Source organism: Hemitrygon akajei, chromosome 5 (genome assembly GCF_048418815.1).
Source record: "Hemitrygon akajei chromosome 5, sHemAka1.3, whole genome shotgun sequence".
NCBI classification, from domain to species: domain Eukaryota; kingdom Metazoa; phylum Chordata; class Chondrichthyes; order Myliobatiformes; family Dasyatidae; genus Hemitrygon; species Hemitrygon akajei.
The window spans coordinates 47,219,368-47,240,832 of record NC_133128.1 but is presented as its reverse complement, the minus strand read 5'-3'; the positions used below and the strand labels follow the sequence as shown (position 1 = coordinate 47,240,832).

The following is a 21,465-nucleotide window of genomic DNA, read 5'->3' as shown; positions in this document are numbered from 1 at the left end:
ACGAACTGATTTGCTTAAATCTGTACAACACTCTGGCTATGACACCGATGCAGATTTTGGTGTTAATGTAATACTGATCTAGCATTGCAAAAGTCTGTTGCTGCACTGCTATAAACATTTGATATTGGCCCTGCTCTAAAATCATCCAAAATTCACAGGAGTACCACTGCAGGTTAATTTTATTGGTTAAAAACCAACACTATGGATACTGGTAATCTGAAACAAAAACAGAAAATGCTGGAAAATGTAGATCACAAACACACAATAACATAGGACTAAGGGAATAGCAGTTTAGTTTTAAATGATTGACCCTTTACTCTGTAGCTCCATGCCCTTGTTCATACCTTTCCTACTGGTGGAAACATCTCAGCATCTGCCTTGTCAAACCCACTGAGGATCTCAGAAGCATAGAAAACCTACAACACAATACAGGCCCTTCAGCCCATAATGTTGTGCTGAACATGTACTTACTTCAGAAATTACCTTGGGTTACCCATAGCCCTCTATTTTTCCAAGCTCCATGTACCTATACAGGAGCTTCTTATGTGTATGAATTAAGATCATCCGTCATTTTTCTAAATTCCAAGGAATACCGACCCAATCTATCTAATCTCTTGATGGGGGAGTTAACCTGGTGAATCTCATTTGGACTGGTTCCAATGTTACTATATCCTTTTTCAAGTAAGGTGATTGAACTGTGCACAGTTGTTCAACCATGGTGTCACTCATTACTTGTACAGCTATAACAAAGCCCCACTGGTATTGCCCTTCCTGAAAATGATCCATTTATTCCAATTTGTTGTATTCTATGTGATGACAAACTTTGAATCCATACTCACACACATCCTCCAATATCTTAGAACCTTAATTTATGCACCAACCTCTTATGTGGCACCTTATCAAATGCCTTCCTCGGAATCTAAATATATCTACAGGTTTCCCTTGATCGGTTCTCACTGACTCATGATTAGAGAATTCAGACAAGTTTATAAAGCATGATTTATCTTTCATAATACCACAGTGAGTGGATTTATTTATATTCATTGCCCCTCAGTGAATAAGATTAACAATAAAGGTCAAAAACTCATGTTCGAATGAAGGATCTTCAACCAGAAATGTTAATTCTGGTTTTCCTGCCACAGATGTTGCCCGACCTGTTGAGTATTTTCAGCATTGTTATTGTTTGCATTATGATTGGTTGGAATTCTCAGTGTCCTGGCATAGATCAGTTATTGTCTGGTGCTTATATATTTGTGTGATGCTGTATGAATGCTTGAGCATTTGTAACAAGTGGTTTTAAATTAATTAACACTGCTATTTACTTAGAGAGACAGTACAGTAACAGGCCCTTCCAATCCTGAATCCATGCCGCCCAGTTACAATCTGACCAATTAACCCTCTAACCTTGTCTTTGGAATGTGGGAGGAAACTGGAGCAGCCGGAAGAAATCCATACAGACACAGCGAGAATGTACAAACTCTGTACGGGTAGTGGCAGAACTGAACCCAGGCCACTGATGCTGTGACAGTATAATGCTAACCATTACACTACCACACTACCCATTTTAGTGTACCTTAAAAACTAAAGTGCACACTAGTGCACTATTCATTGTATCCTATGCTGCAAGTTATAGGATATCAGACCCAAAATCTGCTGACATTAACAGGTTTCGAGGCAAACAAGAACAAAAATTTAGTGATGAATCATACCCAGTGAATAGCTAGCAATTTAGGCAGTGTTAATCAGAATCAAAATCAGAATCAGAGCCCAATTTATTATCACTGACATGCAGTATGTCAAGTATTTGTTCTTTTGCAGCAGTACGGTGCAAGACTAATAAGTTACAAATTAATATATAGGCCACTGTTCCTTCCAAAGTGCATGCATGCTTGGCCACAGTAGCTTGGGTCAGTTGACCCCCCTTAACTAGAGTTCTTGCGATTTTCACAAAGGAGGGGGCCAACGGCATAACACTAATAAGTTACAAATTAATATATAGGCCACTGTTCCTTCCAAAGTGCATGCATGCTTGGCCACACAGTAGCTAAAATGCTCCTGTTCACATAGCCTTTGTTGCTGTGTAGCTGAAATTTTCTTTCATGTAATATGCCACACAGTCTTCAGGCCATGTAAAAGTTTCCTTCTCAGAGCAATGGTTGGTCTGTGCAGCTGTAAAAAAAAAATAATAAATAAGAGGAAACATTGATGTAGTGTAAAAGAGGAATAGTGAGATTGTGTTTATGGACCATTCAGAAATCTGATTGCAGAGGGGAGGAAGCTGTGGGTCTTCAGGTTCCTATACCTCCTCCGTGATGGTAGTAATGAGAAGAGGGCATGTTCTGAATGGTGAGGATTCTTAATGATGGAAGCTCCTTCTTGAGGCATCACCCTTGAAGATGTCTTCAATGGTGGGTAGAATGTGCCCCTGATGGAGTTCACTAAGTCTACACCCTCTGCAGCATTTTGTGATTCTGTGCATTGGAACTTCCCATACAGGCAGTGATGCAACCACTCAGGATGCTATCCATCGTACATCTGTAGAAATTTGCTAGTCTTCGATGACGTATCAAATTTCATCGAACTCTTAATAAAATATTGCCACTAGCATGCCTCCTTCTTGATTCCATCAATGTGTCAGGCCCAGCAATTGAAGCTGCTCACTCTTTCCAGCACTGCTGTGTATTCTCCTGACTGATCCTTCCTGAAGTCCACAGTAAATGGCCTGGTCTTGCTGACATTGACTGCAAGATTGTTGTTGCAACACCACTCAACCGGCTGGTCTATCTCACCACTGTATGACTCCTTGTTATAATTGGAGTTTCTGCGAATGATAGTGATGTCATGGGCAAATTTATAGATGGTGTTTGAGCTGCACCGTCAACAACAGCAAGAGCCAATACCAAGCTGCTCTGACCCATCATTTACAATGAAAGCTGAAGCATTATCTCCCAGATCAATACTCATCTATAACTGATAACAGTACCCCATCGGTATTAATTCATTAGGGAATATCGTTCTATTTCTTACTGGAATAAACTAGTGTATTGTACCAAATATTTTGTTTCGGTAAATTTTGTGTCTGAACAGTACAATTTTTAAGTAAACATGTTTGTAACATTGCCTTAATCAATTGTCTCAGCTAACCTACAAAAAAAATGAAGAACAGCCAAGAAAACATATATTTGTAATATTTCCATAGGATTCATATTTTTGGCTCTATTAAATCTAAATTCATCTTGATGGAGTTCTTCTGTCCTCTTTCATTTATTCTGTGAACTGGTACCAGCTTCTCTTGGGCAAATAATGGCATTTGATTTCATAGTGCAGATTTGGCAGCGATGATGAGTAATTTTAGAGTAATTTTCCATGACCCAGTCTCAAATGGCGCATCTAGGTCATAAGTGGTTCACAGGTGCATACAGTACAGACTCCTGATGTCAATTGTGTGGGTGAGCCTAGCACAACTGCAAAGATGTTGTGATGGAAACAAAATTACAAAATGCTAAAATGAAGTCTGAAATGCATGAAACAATTATATCTAGGTTATACTGGGTTCCAGAATTGCCTTTTCTCTATTGGGCTCAACCACAAGCTATTCTAAAAAGCCATCTTGCAGGCAGTGAGCACGGATGTCTGGGAAATGGAGGCAATGCGGGTGAGGGCAGCATCAATGGCAGAGGAAGGGATCCCATTTCTTTGAAGGAAAAGGACATCTCTGGTGCCCTGGAAAGGAGAGTCTCAACCTGGGATCAGATGCAGAGGAGACGAAGGACTCAAGTAAAGTCAATAGTATTTTTACAGGAGACAGGGTAAGAAGAGGTGTAGACAAGATAGCCATGGGAATCAGTAGGTTTATATAAGATGTCACTAGACAGATTGTTTCCAAAGATGGAGACAGAGGGATTGAACAAGTGGAGGGTGGTCTTGGAAATAGACCAAGTGAATTTAAGGGCCAGGTGGAAGTTGGTAAAAAAAAAAGTCTCTCCCCATCTTCCCGCTGCCTCAACAGGGGTAGAATTCCTCAATTCCTCTCGTCCTCACCTACCACCCCAATGAGCCTTCGTATTGAACACATCATTCTCCGCAACTGCTGCCATCTTCAATGGGATCCTACCATCAAAACATCTTTACTTCCCATCCACTATATGCTTTCCATTTGGATTGCTCCCTGTGTGATTCCCTTGTCTACTTGTCCCTCTCCACTAATCTCCCTCGTGGCACATACCCCTGCAAGTGGCTGAAGTGTTACACCTGCCCGGTAACCTCCTCCATTACCTCCACTCAGCCTCAAACAGCCCTTTCAGGTGAGGCAACACTTCATCTGCAAATCTTTTTGGGGTTGTCCGCTGTATCTGGTGCTACTGACATAGACTCTTGTGCGTTGGTGAAACCTAATGTATATTGGGGGACTGCTTTCACTGCGCACATCTGCTCCATCTGCCAAGAGCAGTATTTTCCAATGACCAACCATTTAAATTCATATCCCCATTTAAAATCCTATACCCTGTCTCCTATCCCCATCCCAACATAATTGGACTATGGTCTCCTCTTCTATCCCAATGAGGCCATTCTCAGGATAGAGGAGCAACAACACATATTCTGTCTGGGTAGCCTGCTACCTGATAGCATGAACATTGATTACTTCCTTTCCTCCCCTTCCCTTATTTCCCACTCTGGCCTCTTACCTGTTCTCTCCTGCCTATCACCTCCCTCTCAGGGCCCTCCTTCTTCCCTTTCTCCCATGGTCCATTCTCCTTCCTTCTTCTCCAGCTCTTTACCTTTCCTACCTACTTGGCTTCACCTATCATCTTTTAGCTAGTCTTTCTTCCCCTCCCCCCATATTTTTATTCTGGCATCTTCACCCTTCCTTTCCGGCCCTGAAGAAGGGTCTCGGCCCAAAGTGTTAATTGTTTATTGATTTCCATAGAGGCTGTCTGATCTGCTGAGTTCATCTAGGATTTTGTATGTGTTGCCTCTACTAATTTTTCCTAAAAGAATGTACCTTCTCACGTATCTCAGCATTAAACAACATGTCTGCTCATTCTGTCAGCCTGCTTATATCCTGCTGTGATTTATCACTATCCTCCTCACAATTCACAATACTGGTCAAGTTTGAGTCACCCAGAAATGTAGAAATTGTGACTAGCACAACAAGTGTAGATCATTAAAAGTGGCCAAAGCAAACATTGACCTTGGTGAATTCCACTATTCACCCTTCTCAAAACTGGTGGACAATCATTCACCATAACACTTTTTTATTGTTTCAACATCTTTGTGTCAATGTTCTATTTATGCCATGCACCTTAACTGTGTGGTTATGTGGCATCCGATGAACAGCTATCTGGCAGTCCAGGTACACCACATTGCTCTCATCAGTTCTGTCTGTTAGCTCATAAAAAAAATATTCTATCAAACTGGTTAAACATGATTTCCCTTTATTGAATCCTTGTTCCCTTGCCTTCTAACTGTTATGATAAATGCTAAAAGCTATCTCTCTTTAACATATTTAAGAATTAAAAGATTTGGAATTGTATTAGTGGTGATTTTGATATGGTGTAAAGTGTATGATTCCTTTAACTTCATTCTAACTGCATCTGATGGTGTCTTTCCATTTTGTAAAGTTTTCATTTTGTGACACCTTTTATTGTGGAGCTTTTCAGATGGCATTACATTTTAGCAGCTTAATTTTATGTTGAATCATATGCATTACCAGTCGGATATTGGAAGATATATTAATTTGTTAATCTATTTTATTTTAATTGCAGTTGGGTTAGTTATCCAAATCAGCTTAGTAGGATGTAAATAAATGAGCTAAATCTTTTCCATTGCCAGCTCATTCAATTAAAAGTTTCTGGAAAGACTTATTATACAGATTACTATTGCAGGTATAAACTTCTAGTGATAAGCATTAGTTGCAAAATAAGCTAACTCATAAAACTAATCTACATACTAAACAATTAATAATATTCTGTAGAAGAAAGGGACAATATTTAGAGTTACATGCCATTGAAAACATAACATTCAATACAACCAATCCTATACTGAAACTTATCCTTCAAATGAGCAGCAGTTTCTTTCTCTCACTTTTCCTTTACACCACCTACTTAACATTTTCTTAAATTATAACATTATTTTTCCTTCCATCAGTATCTGTGCATTTTCAGAGGATTCTGCTTAAAAAACTCTTCCTCTGATCTCTGACCTGAATTTCTACTTCCCCAAGTTCGACACAATGGGGTGAATGAAGTTCATCTTTGCTATATTACACCATATCTGTAACTCCATTTTGAACTGTGCAAAGCTGCTGATTATGAAGTACAATGAAACTTAGACATGTTTTCATCACCCTGAATAACAAGCATTTTTAAAAAACATCTGGTGTAAGGTGTTTGACAAAGACTTGAGTGCAAGATTCAATAACTCTTTCCATTGTGGTAAAAACAATGGAATCAACACAATGATTACTATGTTTAACAGACTTGTTTTGTTAATTCTTGCATACTTACACTAATTAGTAAGTGAGTCTTATGAGTCTGTTAGTTCTGTTTTTGCTTTTGTGAATTTAACTAAAGCATATTCTACACCCCAAATTATGGAAAATATGCATTGAGGGAAGCTTGAGGGAATGTGGTGTACCTGGACTGCCAGATAGCTGTTCATCGGATGCCACATAACCACACAGATATATAACCATATACATTAAATGATTATAAAATTCAGCTTGAGGATTGAGCTGAAAGTATATATTTTATTTGTTATCAGGTATAGATAGAGAAATACAAGGAGGGGAAAGAATTGTTATACCAGCAGAGTAAATAATAAAAGAGGAAGTTTTTTAAAAAATCACTTTTATTTTCATTTTTTATTTGAGTTTTCATTAGCAGACAAGAACAGCAGCAGGTCATCAAAACCTTTTGAAACTCCTGTGCCATTCATTAAGATCATGGCTGAACTCCTGTCTCAGTACTATCCCCACATAACCTGATTGCCTTGTTATCCAGGAGTCCATGATAACACAATGATTGAAGTCCCACAACTATCTTAGTGAAGAGATGTCTCCCTATCTAAGTTTTAAACACCTTATCCCCTACTCTGAATCTATGTCTCCTGGTCCTAGATGTCTCAGGTAGGGAAACATGTTAAACCCTCTCAGAATCTACTATGTTTCAATTAGATCTTCATTCTTTCAGTTAAACTTTGGAGATTACAGTTCCAATCTGTTCAATCTCATCTCATGTCAAATACAGCAGGCATGAAATGACTCCTGGTGAATCCTTGCTGCTTTCTTTCTCTCCATGGCAAACACAGGCTTTCTTGGGTAAGCAGGCAAGATGTGGTCTCACCAAGACTAGCACAACAGCAAGCAGTACAATACCTTGCTCCTAGAATTGAAACCGAAGAGACTGCAGATGCTAGAGCTGGAGACGCTTGGCGAGTTTAATAGTGCACGTGCATCTCCTTATAGAGCTGTATGCAATGAAAATAGACTATTTGCCATCGTGTTCACACCAACCAGTAACCAGCCATCTGTATTAATCCTACCTTTCAGCACTAGGTCTCCAACTTTCTATGTTTAAGTGCTTATCTAGACACTGACATTTTGTCAGCCTCTGCCTCTTTCTCAAATGGTGCATTCCAAGTGCAGGCTACTGTTTTGGTGATAAAGATTCCCTTCACATTTCTTTGAAATCACTTATCCCTTACTTATTATCTATGTCCTCTGGTTTTATTCACCTCTGATAAGGGAAAACATGATCTATCTATATCTCTCACTATTTTATGTACTTCAGCCATGACCCCTCTCAATCTGTGCTCAAAGGAGAGTATTATCCTCACCTCTCTATTCTCATCTTCTAATTGAAATGTTCCACTACAGCGGATATCCGGATGAATCTCTTGCCAATATCCTTCCTGTAGAACAGCATTCCAGCTGAGGTTTGACCAATGTTTAATGAAGTTGGAACATAATCTTCCAGCTTTTGTATTTAAAGTCCCAAATAATGAAGGCCAGTATTCCGTATGCCTTCTAAGCCATGATGTCCACCTGTGCTGCCATTTTCAAGGATATGTTGGATTTGTACAATTACTATTACTCAGTACTCCCTGGGGCCTTACCATTCATGACATACTTTCTGGCTTCATGTCTTGTATTTATCAGGATTAAATTCTACCTGCCATGACGATAACATAATCAATATTAGCATATTACCTTCCCTTCACACTGTCAGCAACTAAGCCAGTCTTCATACCATCAGCAAATTGACTGCTCATGCCTCCTCCATCCACGTCCAAATGTAGAGACAACAAGGGATGATTCCTGGGGAGCACCACAGGTCACAGGCAATTCTTAAAAAAAAACCTCTGATATCAGCTTCTGTCTCCTACTGCCCAGCCAACTTTGGATCCAATTTTCCAACTTGTCTTAAATACTATAGACCCTAATCTTTTGGACCATTCGTTCTTTGTCAAAGGCATTTCTGAAGTCCACGTGAATGTAACCACTGCACTATCCTCACCAATAAACTTTGTTCCCTCCCCAGAATATTTAATCGGATAAGGTCTGTTCTTGATAAAGCTGTGTTGGCCATTTCTGATCAGTCCCCACCTTTCTAAGTGATCTTTATCCTCTCTCTCAGAATTTCTCCAATAATTTCCTGCCTCTGTAGGAGTTTAGAACTGTAAAAGGGACTTTAATGCAAGATATGCACTCCTGAGGAATTTTGACAGGGTGGATATAGAGAAGAAATTTCCTCTTTTGGGAGAATTCAGAACAAGAGCTACTGTTTAAAATTATAAAGTCACTCATTTCAAATAAACCAGGCAGTTTGTTTTCTCCCTTAAAAGGCCTTGAATCCTTTGAACTCTCTACAGGACAGTGAGGTTCTGCTCTCAAACTCAGATTTGCTCTGATGAAAGGGCATTAACGAGAAACGTTGGTGTGTTTCAGCTTCCAATGATGTCAAATGGTCTTCTGAATATTCTCATCATCTACTGTTGAAAATAAATGGAAAGAAAAATAGTGTTCAAAGTGAATGTATTATCAAAGTACATATGTGTCATCATATGCATAAATTTCAAATGAAAATGAATGCTGTTCCCATTGTCAAAAGCATTCATAAAATGTAATTCTTTTTTTTCAGTGAAAGTCTCAAAACCTGTCTTGAACATTGACTGTAGTTCTCCAGAAGAAATCAATATAACCTGCAGTGTGGAGAACGGAACAAACATCAATATAATATTACAAGGTGACTCACTGACTGAAAAAACTCAAAGCCATCATTTAAAGAAGACATTTTCCTTTAAAAAGACAGGAAACAAGACCTATATCTGCACAGCTAAAAATAAAATTAGTGAAGCTGCGACTGTAAAATTGAATCATTGTGCAGGTAAGTGATGTGTTTGCTGATATACTAAGAGCATAAGACACAGGAGCAGAATTAGGTCATTCAGCCTATTGAGAATGTTATGCCATTTCATCATGCTGATCCATTTCCCTCTTAATCCCATTCTCCTGCCTTTTCCCCGTAACCTTTCATGTCCTGACTAATTAAGAGCTCTTAACCTCTGCCTTAAATACACCCAATGACTTAGCCTCCAAAGCCAATTGTAGCAACAAATTCCACAGATTCACCACCCTGTGGCTAAGGAAATTCCTCCTCCTATTCTGAACCTGTGCCATCTGGTCCTAGACTCCCAGACTATAGGAAACATCTCTCCACATCCGTTCTATCAAGGCCTTTTAACATTTGGTAGGTTTCAATGATACCCCCTCTCATTCTTCTAAATTGCAGCGAGTAAAGGCTCAGAGCGATCAAACACTCCTCGTACGATAACATTGTCATTCTGGGAATTATTTTTGTGAAACTCCTCTGAACTCACTCCAATGCCAGTACATCCTTTCTTAGATAAGTGGCTCAAAGACTGCTCACAGTACTCCAGTGAGGCCCCAGCAGTATGTTATAAAGACTCAACTTTATAATCTTGCCTTTATGTTCTAGTCCTCTTGAAATTAATGTGAACATTACATTTGCCTACCTCACCACTGACTCAACCTGCAAGTTAACCTTAGAGAATCCTACAGGAGGACTCCCAATTCCCTTTGTACCTTGGATTTTTGAATTTTCTCCTCTTTTAGAAAGTAGACTATACTTTTAATCCTTATCCCAAAGTGCATGACCATAAACTTCCTGACACTGTATTCCACCTGGCACTTATTTGCCCATCCTCCTAACCTCTCTTTCTGCAGTTTCCCTGCTTCCTCAACACTATAATTCTCTCCACCTATCTTTGTATCGCCCGCAAACTTGGCCCCGAGTCATCATTTTCACCATGTGAATCATTGACATATAACATAAAAGGAAGTTTCCCTTAAGGAAGCTATGCTGACTTTGGCTTATTTTATCGTGTGTCTCCAAGTACCCAGAAGCCACATCCTTAACAATCAACTCCTACTTGTTCACAGTCACTGAAGTCAGGCTAACTGGCCTATAATTTCTATTCTTTCTGCCCCCTCCCCTTCTTGAAGAGTGAAGTGACATTTGCAATTTTCCAGTCCTCTGGAACCATTCCAGAATCTAGTGATTCTTGAAAGATCATTACTAATACATCCTCTTCAGCCTCCTCTTTCAGACCCTGGTTTGTAGTCCATCTGGTCCAGCTGACTTATCTACGATGCTTGTGGGTTAGCCTTGGCCAGCTTTGAGCCTGGAAGTTTAAGGTTTGGACTGGCCATTTTAGTGTGGCCTATGTCAGTGTGAGATGTCTGGCAGACCAGAAACAGGGTACATCCTGATCAGTGGACCATGAAGGGTAAAGAGAAGAGAGCTGTTTTATGCTCCATGGAAATACTGCTGCTCTCTTTAGGAGATTCCTCCGCAATCTGGAGCAACTAATGGAGGATACTCTGGTATCTCCTTTGAATATTCAGAGTACAGCTCCGTTGATAGTGATAGAAGGCTGAGCTTTTAGGTACAGTAGCCAGACTAGCATTAGTTTCTGCTTCAATGGAAGTTGAATTATTGACTCAATGTTCAAAGCATCAGGGCCTTGGCCTGAAATTTTGCCTGTTCATTCCTCTGTATAGATGCAGCCTGACCCGCTGAGTTCCTCCAGCATTTTGTATGTCTTACTCTGGGTTTCCAACATCTGCAAAATCTCTTGTGTTTGAGCCTTGAAAGTCAGTCTGTAAGTCATAGAATCAGTTCAGGGTAGTGTCAACAAACTGTGCATATACAAAACGAAAGAAATAATAATGACTAGATCAGCCATAAATATTCAGAATATGTAATAAAGTCCTTGAAAGAAATGCCGTGGGTTGTGGGAATATTTCAATGATGGGGTGAGTGAAGTTATCTCCTTTGATTTAAGAGCCTGATGGTGTCGTGGTTTCTTGAAATAACCAGGAGACGCAGAAGCTTCTTCAAGAAGTTTAAGCCTTTGTTTGCAAACAAAAGCTGAGACAATTAATGAACATGTCACTAATTGCCCGCTGAGCCTAGTACACAGTATTCTTTATAGTACTTTCTTATCTCAGTACATTAGCATATCCTCTTATTACCATCACATTAACTTCTCGATTCACCACCAGTATTTTTGTTCAGTAGCTTATACTTGTTCTAGTCTACTCCTTGGAACACGTGTCCCCCTTCCCGGCCTTGACTGGTTTTCATACCATCACACCACTCCACGATCCCGTCTACCACCGTTATCTCTACATGCTTACTTTCACTGTTAGCTACATTCTTAAGGCACTGATGCATTCAATAGTACAGAGGCAATACACAGATTACATTCTGGCCAATAAATTGGATACATAGCAAATAGCAAACACAAGGCTGACCACATAGTTCTGGCCACACAGCAAACAATGCAACTTTATTCTCCAATATAATCCCCCACTTTGAGACCCATAGGGTCTCACACAGAGAAAGACTAAGAGTCCGCACACAAAAGCCCCAATAAAGTCCAGCACTTATTCCCAAATCTCGGGTTAAACTATAATTCTCTGCGTCAAGACCTCAAAGTATTCTCTCCCTGTTACCCTAGGCGGCTGAGTCAAAAACCTGTCCCTTTGTATCTGAGACAGGGAAAAAAACTCAGACATCCTTACAATCTACTCCCACACTGTTGTTTTGCTCTTGTTCATCCTGCAGGCGTTGTGGGCTGTAACAATACTTCTTCGGTGCTTCTTTCGCCACTAAGCTTGGTTCAGTAATCGCCACGAGCATCGGAAATTGTTTGGTTGCAGCACGCACTACAAGAGACTTGAGACAAGGAAGAAAACAGCACAGAACAAGCGCAGAGCTCAGCAATACAATACCGACAGTTATTGCCATCTTAGTCAGCCATGCTCCCCATCCTCCGAGTCTACTTTCTAACCAGTCAAATAACTGATGACCGAACCCTGCATTCTGTTTAACTTCCTTTCTGAGACTTTTCAACTTATACATTGCCTTAGTAAACAATCCTTCTGGACTAGTGTTATTTGGTATAAAAGTACAGCACTGCTCTCCAAACATCACACAAACTCCTCCTTTTTCTGCCAACAGCCAGTCCAATGCTTGTCTATTCTGCCATGTCATTTTGCTAGTTGCATCTAACTGTTGTCCCAAGGCCTCCAATGCATCATCGGTGTAGTTGATGAATCTTTGCTGATTGTAATATATATAATTTATCCATTCAACATTCTTAATAGTTCCCATCAAGGGTAGAAATGCTTCGAAGCCTGCAGCAATTTCATTCCTCGCATTAAATTCGTTAGGTATACCTCTCGGCTGCCCTATACTATCTATCCAAATCATCGAGTCGGGTTCATATTTTCTCCTTTTCCGCAATAGTGTCTGCTGTTCAGAGATATCAGTGTTGAAGTGTACTTCAGGGGATACTATAACTTCTTGAAGTAGCATAACACGTGTACACGTACCTGCCCAATTGAGGGGAAGTGTGGATCTCAGACCCCCTTCCTCACCACACAGCCACCAGGTGTCTGCTAAGGGGATGGTCTGGGCGTCCAATGTACCTTCGGGTGGAGGGGAACCTACTATGTGTCTTTCGCCTGGGGTTACATCCCACATCTGAGTGCAGCTACCTCTGAAATGACCCACTGGACGAGCACCTGTCCGCGTAAAACATTCATAGCTCAACTGATACTGCATCACTACTGAGAACCCTGCATGATATCCATCATAATCCCTATAACAAGAGCCATCTACGAACAGAACCTTTTTATCTGCATCCTCTAGTGGTTCCGACTGTAAATCTGCTCTCAATTTGGCAAATGCCATCGTCTTCCCTACACAATCGTGGGGTTCTCCTTCATAGCCCAAAGGGACAAAATCGGCTATATTACTGGTAGTGCATCTCTGTATGATTATGTCTGGAAATGTCAATAGCATCTGATACACTGCTATCCTGGCTGGTGTCAGCGCAAATTTCCCTCTTTCCAGCAATGGCATGTGGTTGGGGAGTTATTTCAACCTCTTTCATCGTTCCTACCATATCTACACTTACTATTATTTTAATGCAATTGTTGTCTTCTGATATCCACACCTCTGGCGTGATATTCCTCCACACTGTTACGGTTTCAGCACTCTTAACTAAAGGTCCTAAGTCTTTAGACTGATATCCCTTGTTTACCAACAACGATATGTGGGGCGCAGCCTCCAGTATCCTGTACCATTTTTCTAAAAAGGTGTTCCATTTAACTTGTAAAGCTGCCCCTTGCTTTCCGATTATCACAGCCTCCCCTTCCAGGTGCTGTTGGGTACATACCTCCAGGCGCCATCTCTCCTCTAACTCCCTGTTCTGAGTCTCGTCAAAAATCACTGTACAATGTAGCTCAGATTTGGGCATTACAGCCCTGGGTAATATAGCCTGCACGCCCTTTTTCCATTTTCCCAGGTTTCCTGAATCTGATCTGCTATGTCTCCTATCCAAAAGACATTAGCCTTCTTGTCTTCTTGCACTATCAATTGAGCCCCTGCTCTTTCCACGCTCAGCCCATTTCTGGTGCATTCTAATTTTAATTCCAGTTTCAATAAGGCATATCTGCCTAACAAATTAATCGGAGTTCCTTTAGATACTAGCACTGGCAAAACAATTCCTTTATTTCCCATTCTCAACTGCACTGGAACCGTGCACTGTGTCAACTGTGTTTTCCCCGAGAACCCTACCGTCTTAATAAACTTTCCTGACATGGGAAGGTGAAGGGTATACTGTGGCTGTACACAAGTGTACGTGGCTCCAGTATCTATCATCATTGGTGTCAGTTGTCCTTCTAACATAACCTGAACAATGGGTTCCTCTTCTGCCTCCCTTGTTATCATTGGGTAATGTCCCTTCCCACTCGAGTTCTCGGGGCATCCCTAATACATCGCATAGGGGTTCACAGGTCCGCTTGGGCCTGTGGGGGCTGGTCCTTGACTAAACTTTAGTTCCCTTCTTATTGGTTCCTGCTGGTGTGTGACAGGCCATGGTGTAAATGGACAATCTCTTCTCATGTGATCTGGCTGATTACATCCCCAGCACAATCTCTCTACCTCTCTTTCCCCCTGTTTCCTCACTGGTCCCCTCTGCCCATAGCTCCTCTGTCCCCCTCCTTGGGACTTCCAGTCCTGTCTGGGCTGTTTGAATTTGGTCTGTTCCTGATAGGGCATTTGTGGGAATACTCCTCCAAAGACGTTGATTATTGGCATGAGGTTTTCCGGCCCTTGTCTTACAGTATGATCGGTTCCTCCATATAGCGGTGCTTCATCCAGTTTGATGGCTGTACTCGGACCGGTGGTTGCTGGCAGCATCTGTTTGCTTTTCTCTTTTTTCCTTTTTGAGTTCTTCGAGCTGCATTTGTATTAACTTTCTTTGCACCTTTTCCTGCTGCTCAGCCAACCTTCGTTTGTCTTTCCGGTATTTCTCAACCGCATGGGCTACGTGGTCTCTAAATTCTTGTGGGGTCATTGACGTCAGCCCAACCACTTCCTCCAGTTTGGATTTTACTTGCGGAGGCATTGCATCCAAAATGCTATGTCGGAACAGTGAGGTCATAAATAAGCTATTTTCCACCTCTTGCTCAGTCTCCAGTCTCCACCTTTTCAACTGGTTTTCTACATAGGCTGCTGGGTTTTCAGTGTCTCCCAGTGGATCCCCCTTTAAGACTTTGGGGTCCACTTTGGGTGGATAAAGCTTCCTGAGAGCCTGCCATACCCTCTGCCTCACTCTGTCAAACCCGTCTCCATCAGTTCTCGGATCGTTCGGGTTTATTATGCCACCCATTTCCATTAGTTCGTTAAATTTGGAGGTTCTCATCAACCTTACCAATAGTGCCTTCAAATCTCCCATAGCCAATAATCGTCCCGCCGTTTCTTCTTCAAAGGCTCTAATCCATTTCCCTGCTCCTTCATGTAGATTGGGCAGAGTGTTTTTCAGTCCTTCTAGGAGCTGGGATCCCCAAGGGATATACTGCACTTGTCCTGATCCTTTAACTAACAACGGCATCATTCTTCCTCCTTCTTCCCACCTGCCCTGGCTCTCCTCCTCGCCTGACTCCCCATCTGTCTCAGGGTATGTCTTTACTGCCTCCCACACAAATTTCTCTGGGGTCCTCCTCTTCCATCGGTCTCCCTGTGGAGTCCTTCCTTTTTTTCCTGATTCAATACTTAGTCAGCTCCTGGAGTATTTTTCACATCTCCTCTAACAATTCCCTCTCAGTAACTTCTCTAGCTCTCTATCTACTTCTGCTAGTTGCTTCCCTACCGCCTCCTTCTGCTCTTCTAGGCTTCTGCCTCCTACCTCTTTCCACTTCCTCTTGAATCCCTCATCTCTTCCTGCCCCGATGAGCCACTTTCCTTTCCAGTCTGTTCATTTCTACGGTATAACCGGTACTCCTCATACTCCTTTTCCTCTCTCAAGTATTTCATCCGTTTAATCTCTTCTCTCATTTCTCTCTTTGCCTGTTCCACCTTTATCCTTTCTGCCTGTATCTCCTTCCATATCACCGCTTTTTCCTTCTTGTATTGTCTTTTTTCCTCATTATCCCAAACTTGTACTTCTCCCTGCATGTTTACTGTACCCGTCAGCATGGGGCACTGCTTAGGGGTTCCTTCCTCATAATAGGGAGGGGGTCTTTCTGCTTCTTTCACATCCGGGTTTGGAGCTGAAGCCAGCTTCTCACTGTACCTTCCCCTCTCTCTAACAGGCTGTTTTCTCCTTCTCCTTAGTGTCTTCCTCACTTGTAATCAATATTCTACCTGTCCTCCTCAGCCTCTCTCCCTCTGTTCTGAAGAGTTTTAGCACTTCCATTTCTCGTTCCCTTCTTTGCTCTCTTTTCTTAGTTTTATCTTTTGGTTTGTAATTTTTAATTAGTGCCTCCATTTCTTCGCACAAGCTTACATCAAACATTCCTTCTCTTGGCCATTTTGTGACCAGGTTCTTGGTTCTTTTTTCCCATTTTTCTGAAGTTTTTGTGATCTCACTTTTACTTACCGGGAATTTTTTGCTCAGAATCTCTACTGCCGTTCCTTTACCTGTCATGTTGTTCTCTCTTTTTAAGGTATTTCAGAGATTCACAGTTCGTTTACTGGATAATACTATTTACTCTAATTCTATGCCTAGTCTATCATCTATCTACCAGCGCTTTAAACTATATATCGGACTGTCCTTGTTTCCTATTCCGTTCTGCCCGTACAGACCTCTACCTAGAGCGATATCCGCAGAACTTTCTCTTTGCACCTCGTCTATTCAGATCCTTATCTCTTAAGGCGGTATCCATGAGGATTTTTCTATTTTTTCTTTCCCTACCCGTTCAGACCTTCGTTTCGTACAAAGCAGTATCCACAGGGATTTACCAAAACCACGTGGAATTTTTCTTCACTTAACTTATTAGCTTATTTGTACTTACCCCCACTGCAGTGTTCTCAATCAATCCTCTGAGCCTCCTGTTAACCCCCAATTCTGCCAGATTCTTTGGACCAGGGAGACCCTTTGGCAGTGGTTCCACACTTCTGAGTCTCCAAGACCTCCACAAAACCAACAGAATTCTTAGTCCAAATTGTTGCAAAAAGCGCTTACCTTTTGTTTGGGTGCACCCTTAATTCTGTTAGCCCTGTGGGGGTCCCTAGAGGACCGCGAAGCATCCCCAATCTGCCGTTTCCTTTCTGCGGGTCTCTTTCCGGTCCTGCTGCGGTCATCAATTTTGTCGTGGTTTCTTGAAATAACCAGGAGGCGCAGAAGATTCTTCGAGAAGTTTAAGCCTTTATTTGCAAACAAAAGCTGAGACAATTAATGAACGTGTCTCAATTAATGAACGCTGAGCCTAGTACACAGTATTCTTTATAGTACTTTCTTATCTCAGTACATTAGCATATCCTCTAATTACCATCACATTAACTTCTCGATTCGCCACCAGTATTTTTGTTCAGTAGCTTATACTTGTTCTAGTCTACTCCTTGGAACACGTGTCCCCCTTCCCGGCCTTGACTGGTTTTCATACCATCACACCACTCCACGATCCTGACTACCACCGTTATCTCTACATGCTTACTTTCACTGTTAGCTACATTCTTAAGGCACTGATGCATTCAATAGTACAGAGACAATACACAGATTACATTCTGGCCAATAGGTTGGATACATAGCAAATAGCAAACACAAGGCTGACCACATAGTTCTGGCCACACAGCAAACGATGCAACTTTATTCTCCAATAATGGTTGAGGGGTAATAACTACTTCTGAGCTTGGTGGTGTGAGTCTGGAGGCTCCTTTATCTTCTTCCTGATCGCAGTAGCAAGAAAAGATCATGCCCTGGGTGGTGGGGGTCCCTGATGGATGCTGCTTAGTCCCATTTGTAATGAACAGAACAGATAAATGATTTAATAGGAACATAAATTGTGATGATACACTATTGTCTAGGAATGAAACGGTTATCTACTCATTGGAATTTAGAAGGATGAGGGGGGATCTAATTGAAACCTTTTGAATGTTGAAAGGCCTAGACAGAGTAGATGTGGTAAGGATGTTTCCCATGGTGGGAGAGTCTAGGACAAGAGGGCACAGCCTCAGGAAAGAAGCGTGACCTTTCAAAATAGATATGTGGAGAAATTTCTTTAACCAAAGGGCGGTGAATTTGTAGCCGCTGTGGAGGCCAGGTCATTGGGTGTATTTAAGGAAGAGATTGATAGGTTCTTGATCTGACATGGCATCAAAGGTTACAGGGAGAAAGCCAGGGAGTGGGGTTGAGGATGAGATAGAAAAAAGGATCAGCCCTGACTGAATGCTGGAGCAGACTCAGTGGGGCAAATGGCCTAATTCTGCTCCTATGTCTTATGGTCTGACATGCAAATTATTTCAGATCTTAATATTTTCTATTTGAATACACACTGGCAAATTCATACTGTGCTGTTTTGTTGGTTTTATTCATATTTTCATTTATTTCTGTTTTACAGATAATGAAACACCAAATAGTTATATTAAAATTCTGTTAATAGCAGGAATAATAGCAGGGGCAATGATCATATCATTTATCCTGCTTTGTTTAATTCGGAAAATTTGTCGAAGACAAAGACGAAAAGGTAAGTAATCTAGCTTCTGGTAGATACCAAGCATATACATAATATCTAGGAAACTAGCAACATCAGTAATTAAAATGGTGCAACTGATCAAAATTGGCAATATAAATGTAGTGTATGAGTTGTGAGATTTGAGTCTATGCATTAATAAACTATTAGTTATTCAGTTGCCTTCTTGACTAAGTATTCTATGGAGAACTCCTAAGAGCACACAGCTCACAACTTGCAGCCTCTGCCCTGACAAACTTTACACCAACACCGAAGGTCTGTAACGATTGACTTCCAACACTCCCAACTGCTTTCTGTTTTGTCGTGTACGATTTATGTAACGGTTGGTTAGTCTATAACATATGAGAAGTTACACAACTTAATTCTACCCAAGCAGAATAAATGCAGTCCTAAAGGCAAAAATTAGACCTATTTCAGTTCCATGTAAAATGGATTGTATTACCTGGAGACAGTATGGAAGATCCTGGCTGATCAGTTCTCTCGGTTAACTTGAGAAAACTGAGTTGTAGTGTTATATTAGAATTCAATGAAAGAATTACTACTGTTTCTAATTGACATCAATAACTGTATATTTTAGTTTTAATAAAGAAATACTTAAATAACATACTTCACAGCCTCAGAATGTCTCACAAACTTTAATGTAATGCTGATTAATCTATCCATAACGTTTGTGTTAATATATAATTCTGCAAATTCAGTGCTGAAACTGAATGGCTTTTTGAGCCTGAAACAGGTTTTGGGAACGTTTGTTGCTGGTGTACTTAGAGTGACCACTAGCTCAGTACTAAAACATTAAAAAATTGATTATTGAATAAAACAATGAATATCAATCTGTGAGCTTTAATGACCTTCTTAATTCACAAAAGCTTTTGATGAACTTGTTACTTAGATTTACTGTAATACTACATGAATTTCTTTTATAAAGGTCCAACATGGCACTGGTAATTAACCAAAGTTATTATAAAATCTGAGAAAGATACTTGATTAGTTATACAATCTGCTGAGTTTAACAATTAGCATTTCTGGGTTTCCACCTGGAAAATTAACTAGTGTTTCTGTTTCTGATTATCACCGATTGTGTGTTCTGGTGACTCTAGGTAAATATAAACTTAGGAGGAACAGTGAGGAGGACAGTAATAAGCTTGAAAACGTGGGCAGGCTGGTAGAGGGGTGACAGATTAAATCTACTGTTAAGAAATATGAGGTGTTATATACAAGTTGAAAGAATGAGAAAGAGACAATGCAAACTAGAGACACATTCTGAAAGTAGTGCAGCAGAGAGCTGAGTGTGTAGTTCATTGAATGTGGAAGAATAGTTTGAGAATGTGGTTAGCAATGGAGGCATATAGTATCAGAAGAAGAAATTTGAAGTCCACTTTTATAAAATGAAGACGAGAGAGACTAAAGGCGCTGGAATCAGGAGCAACACACACAGTGCTAGAGAAATTCAGTTTCTCTCCATAGATTCTGCCTGACCTGTTGAGTTCCTCCAGTATGTTTTGTGTTGAAACTTTGGCAAAGTTTGGCTTGGCCATGACTAGAGTATTGCATCCATTTGTGCACGCCACATTTAAATAAAGATGTCAAGACTTTGGTGAGGGTGTTTTAAGGACCCAAAATTATTTCAGGGATGAGGAATTTATCTTGTCAAAATAGTTTTGAGAATCTGGTTGGCGCAGAGGAGGTTGCAAGGAGATTTGATGGAGACTTTAAGATCATGAAGGGATTGAACAAAGCAGAGAAGAACTGCTATTGTTGGATGGTGTGAGAATCTGTGGTGCATGGAATGAAGGTAAGTAGCAGAAGAATTTAAAGTGAAGGAAAAGGGTTGAACACAGAGCTTCTTTGCAGCATGTATTGCACTCCCAGAGTTTGTAGTTGAGACAGATTGAAATGTAACTTCAAAGTGGAGCTGGCTAAGTAAATTGCAGAGTTGTGAGTAGGGGTGAGGGAGTGAGACACCACATATTTACTGTTGATGCAGTTATGCCAGTTTATCTGGTGTCATTTTGTGATTATGTGAACAAATTATGCCTGGCTGTGTGACCAGGTAGTTTAAGAATATTCGTTCTTTAAGCTCACACATTAACAGTAGTTCTATGATCAAAGTCACAGAGGCTTTGACAAAACCTAAAGATAGTTATTACTGGCTAGAAATAGAAATAGGAGGCAATGGAATATATAGTAGAGGCAAACTAATAGAATGGAGAAACTCTCGTACCATTGGTGTGAAGGCAGTGGGCAATTCCTGCTTCAGATGATTCGGTTCACCCCACTAACAAAAGCTCTGCTTATTTCAGAGGTGAGGAGGACCTGATCCCGCTTCACTTCTGTGGGTTCTCAAGTGGCTGTTTTTTTTTTGCGGAATAAAAAGCTGAAACACACTTTCATCCTTCAGCATACCAATAACTTTGTGAGAAATGGAGGCGGCTGATAGAAAATGATAATGATGTTTTTTGGAGGTTCTTCCAGTAAATATAACCTCTTAAAATATCACCATCATTCTTGTAAGTACAGTACATGTGACAGGTCTGGCAGATAAAGTAGAGGGACGTCCTAAATGATTTTAGAAAGGTATTATGAGCAAAAGAGTAGCTAGAAAGAGAATGAAATCAATGCAATGTGTGGGATCTTAAATTAACCCTTCCATACTTATTATGAGGAAGGTCATGCATGTTAAGGAATTGACAGATATGAATGGTCATGTATTGAAACATATCAGCATAACAAAAGGGGAAGTACTGAGGGTCTTAAAACATATTGAGGTGGACAAGGCTCCAGGTCCTGTCCAAGTATATCTTCAGACCTTGTAGGAAATTAGGGAAGAAATTGCAGCGGCCCTAGTAGAGATGCTTGCATATTCCTTAGCCATGGGTGAGGCACCGTAAGATGGAAGG

The 21,465-nt window shown here is 40.8% G+C and overlaps 1 protein-coding gene across 1 annotated transcript in view; it reads left to right on the top strand.

Annotated features, from left to right (window-relative positions):
* LOC140727738 (T-cell surface antigen CD2-like) overlaps positions 1-21,465 on the top strand; it is a 28,824-nt gene that overhangs the window by 1,555 nt on the left and 5,804 nt on the right. Inside the window, exons 3-4 of the mRNA XM_073045442.1 lie at positions 9,141-9,386; positions 18,437-18,562. Coding sequence (XP_072901543.1) covers positions 9,141-9,386; positions 18,437-18,562 — 372 coding nt within the window. The remainder of the gene's footprint in view (positions 1-9,140; positions 9,387-18,436; positions 18,563-21,465) is intronic.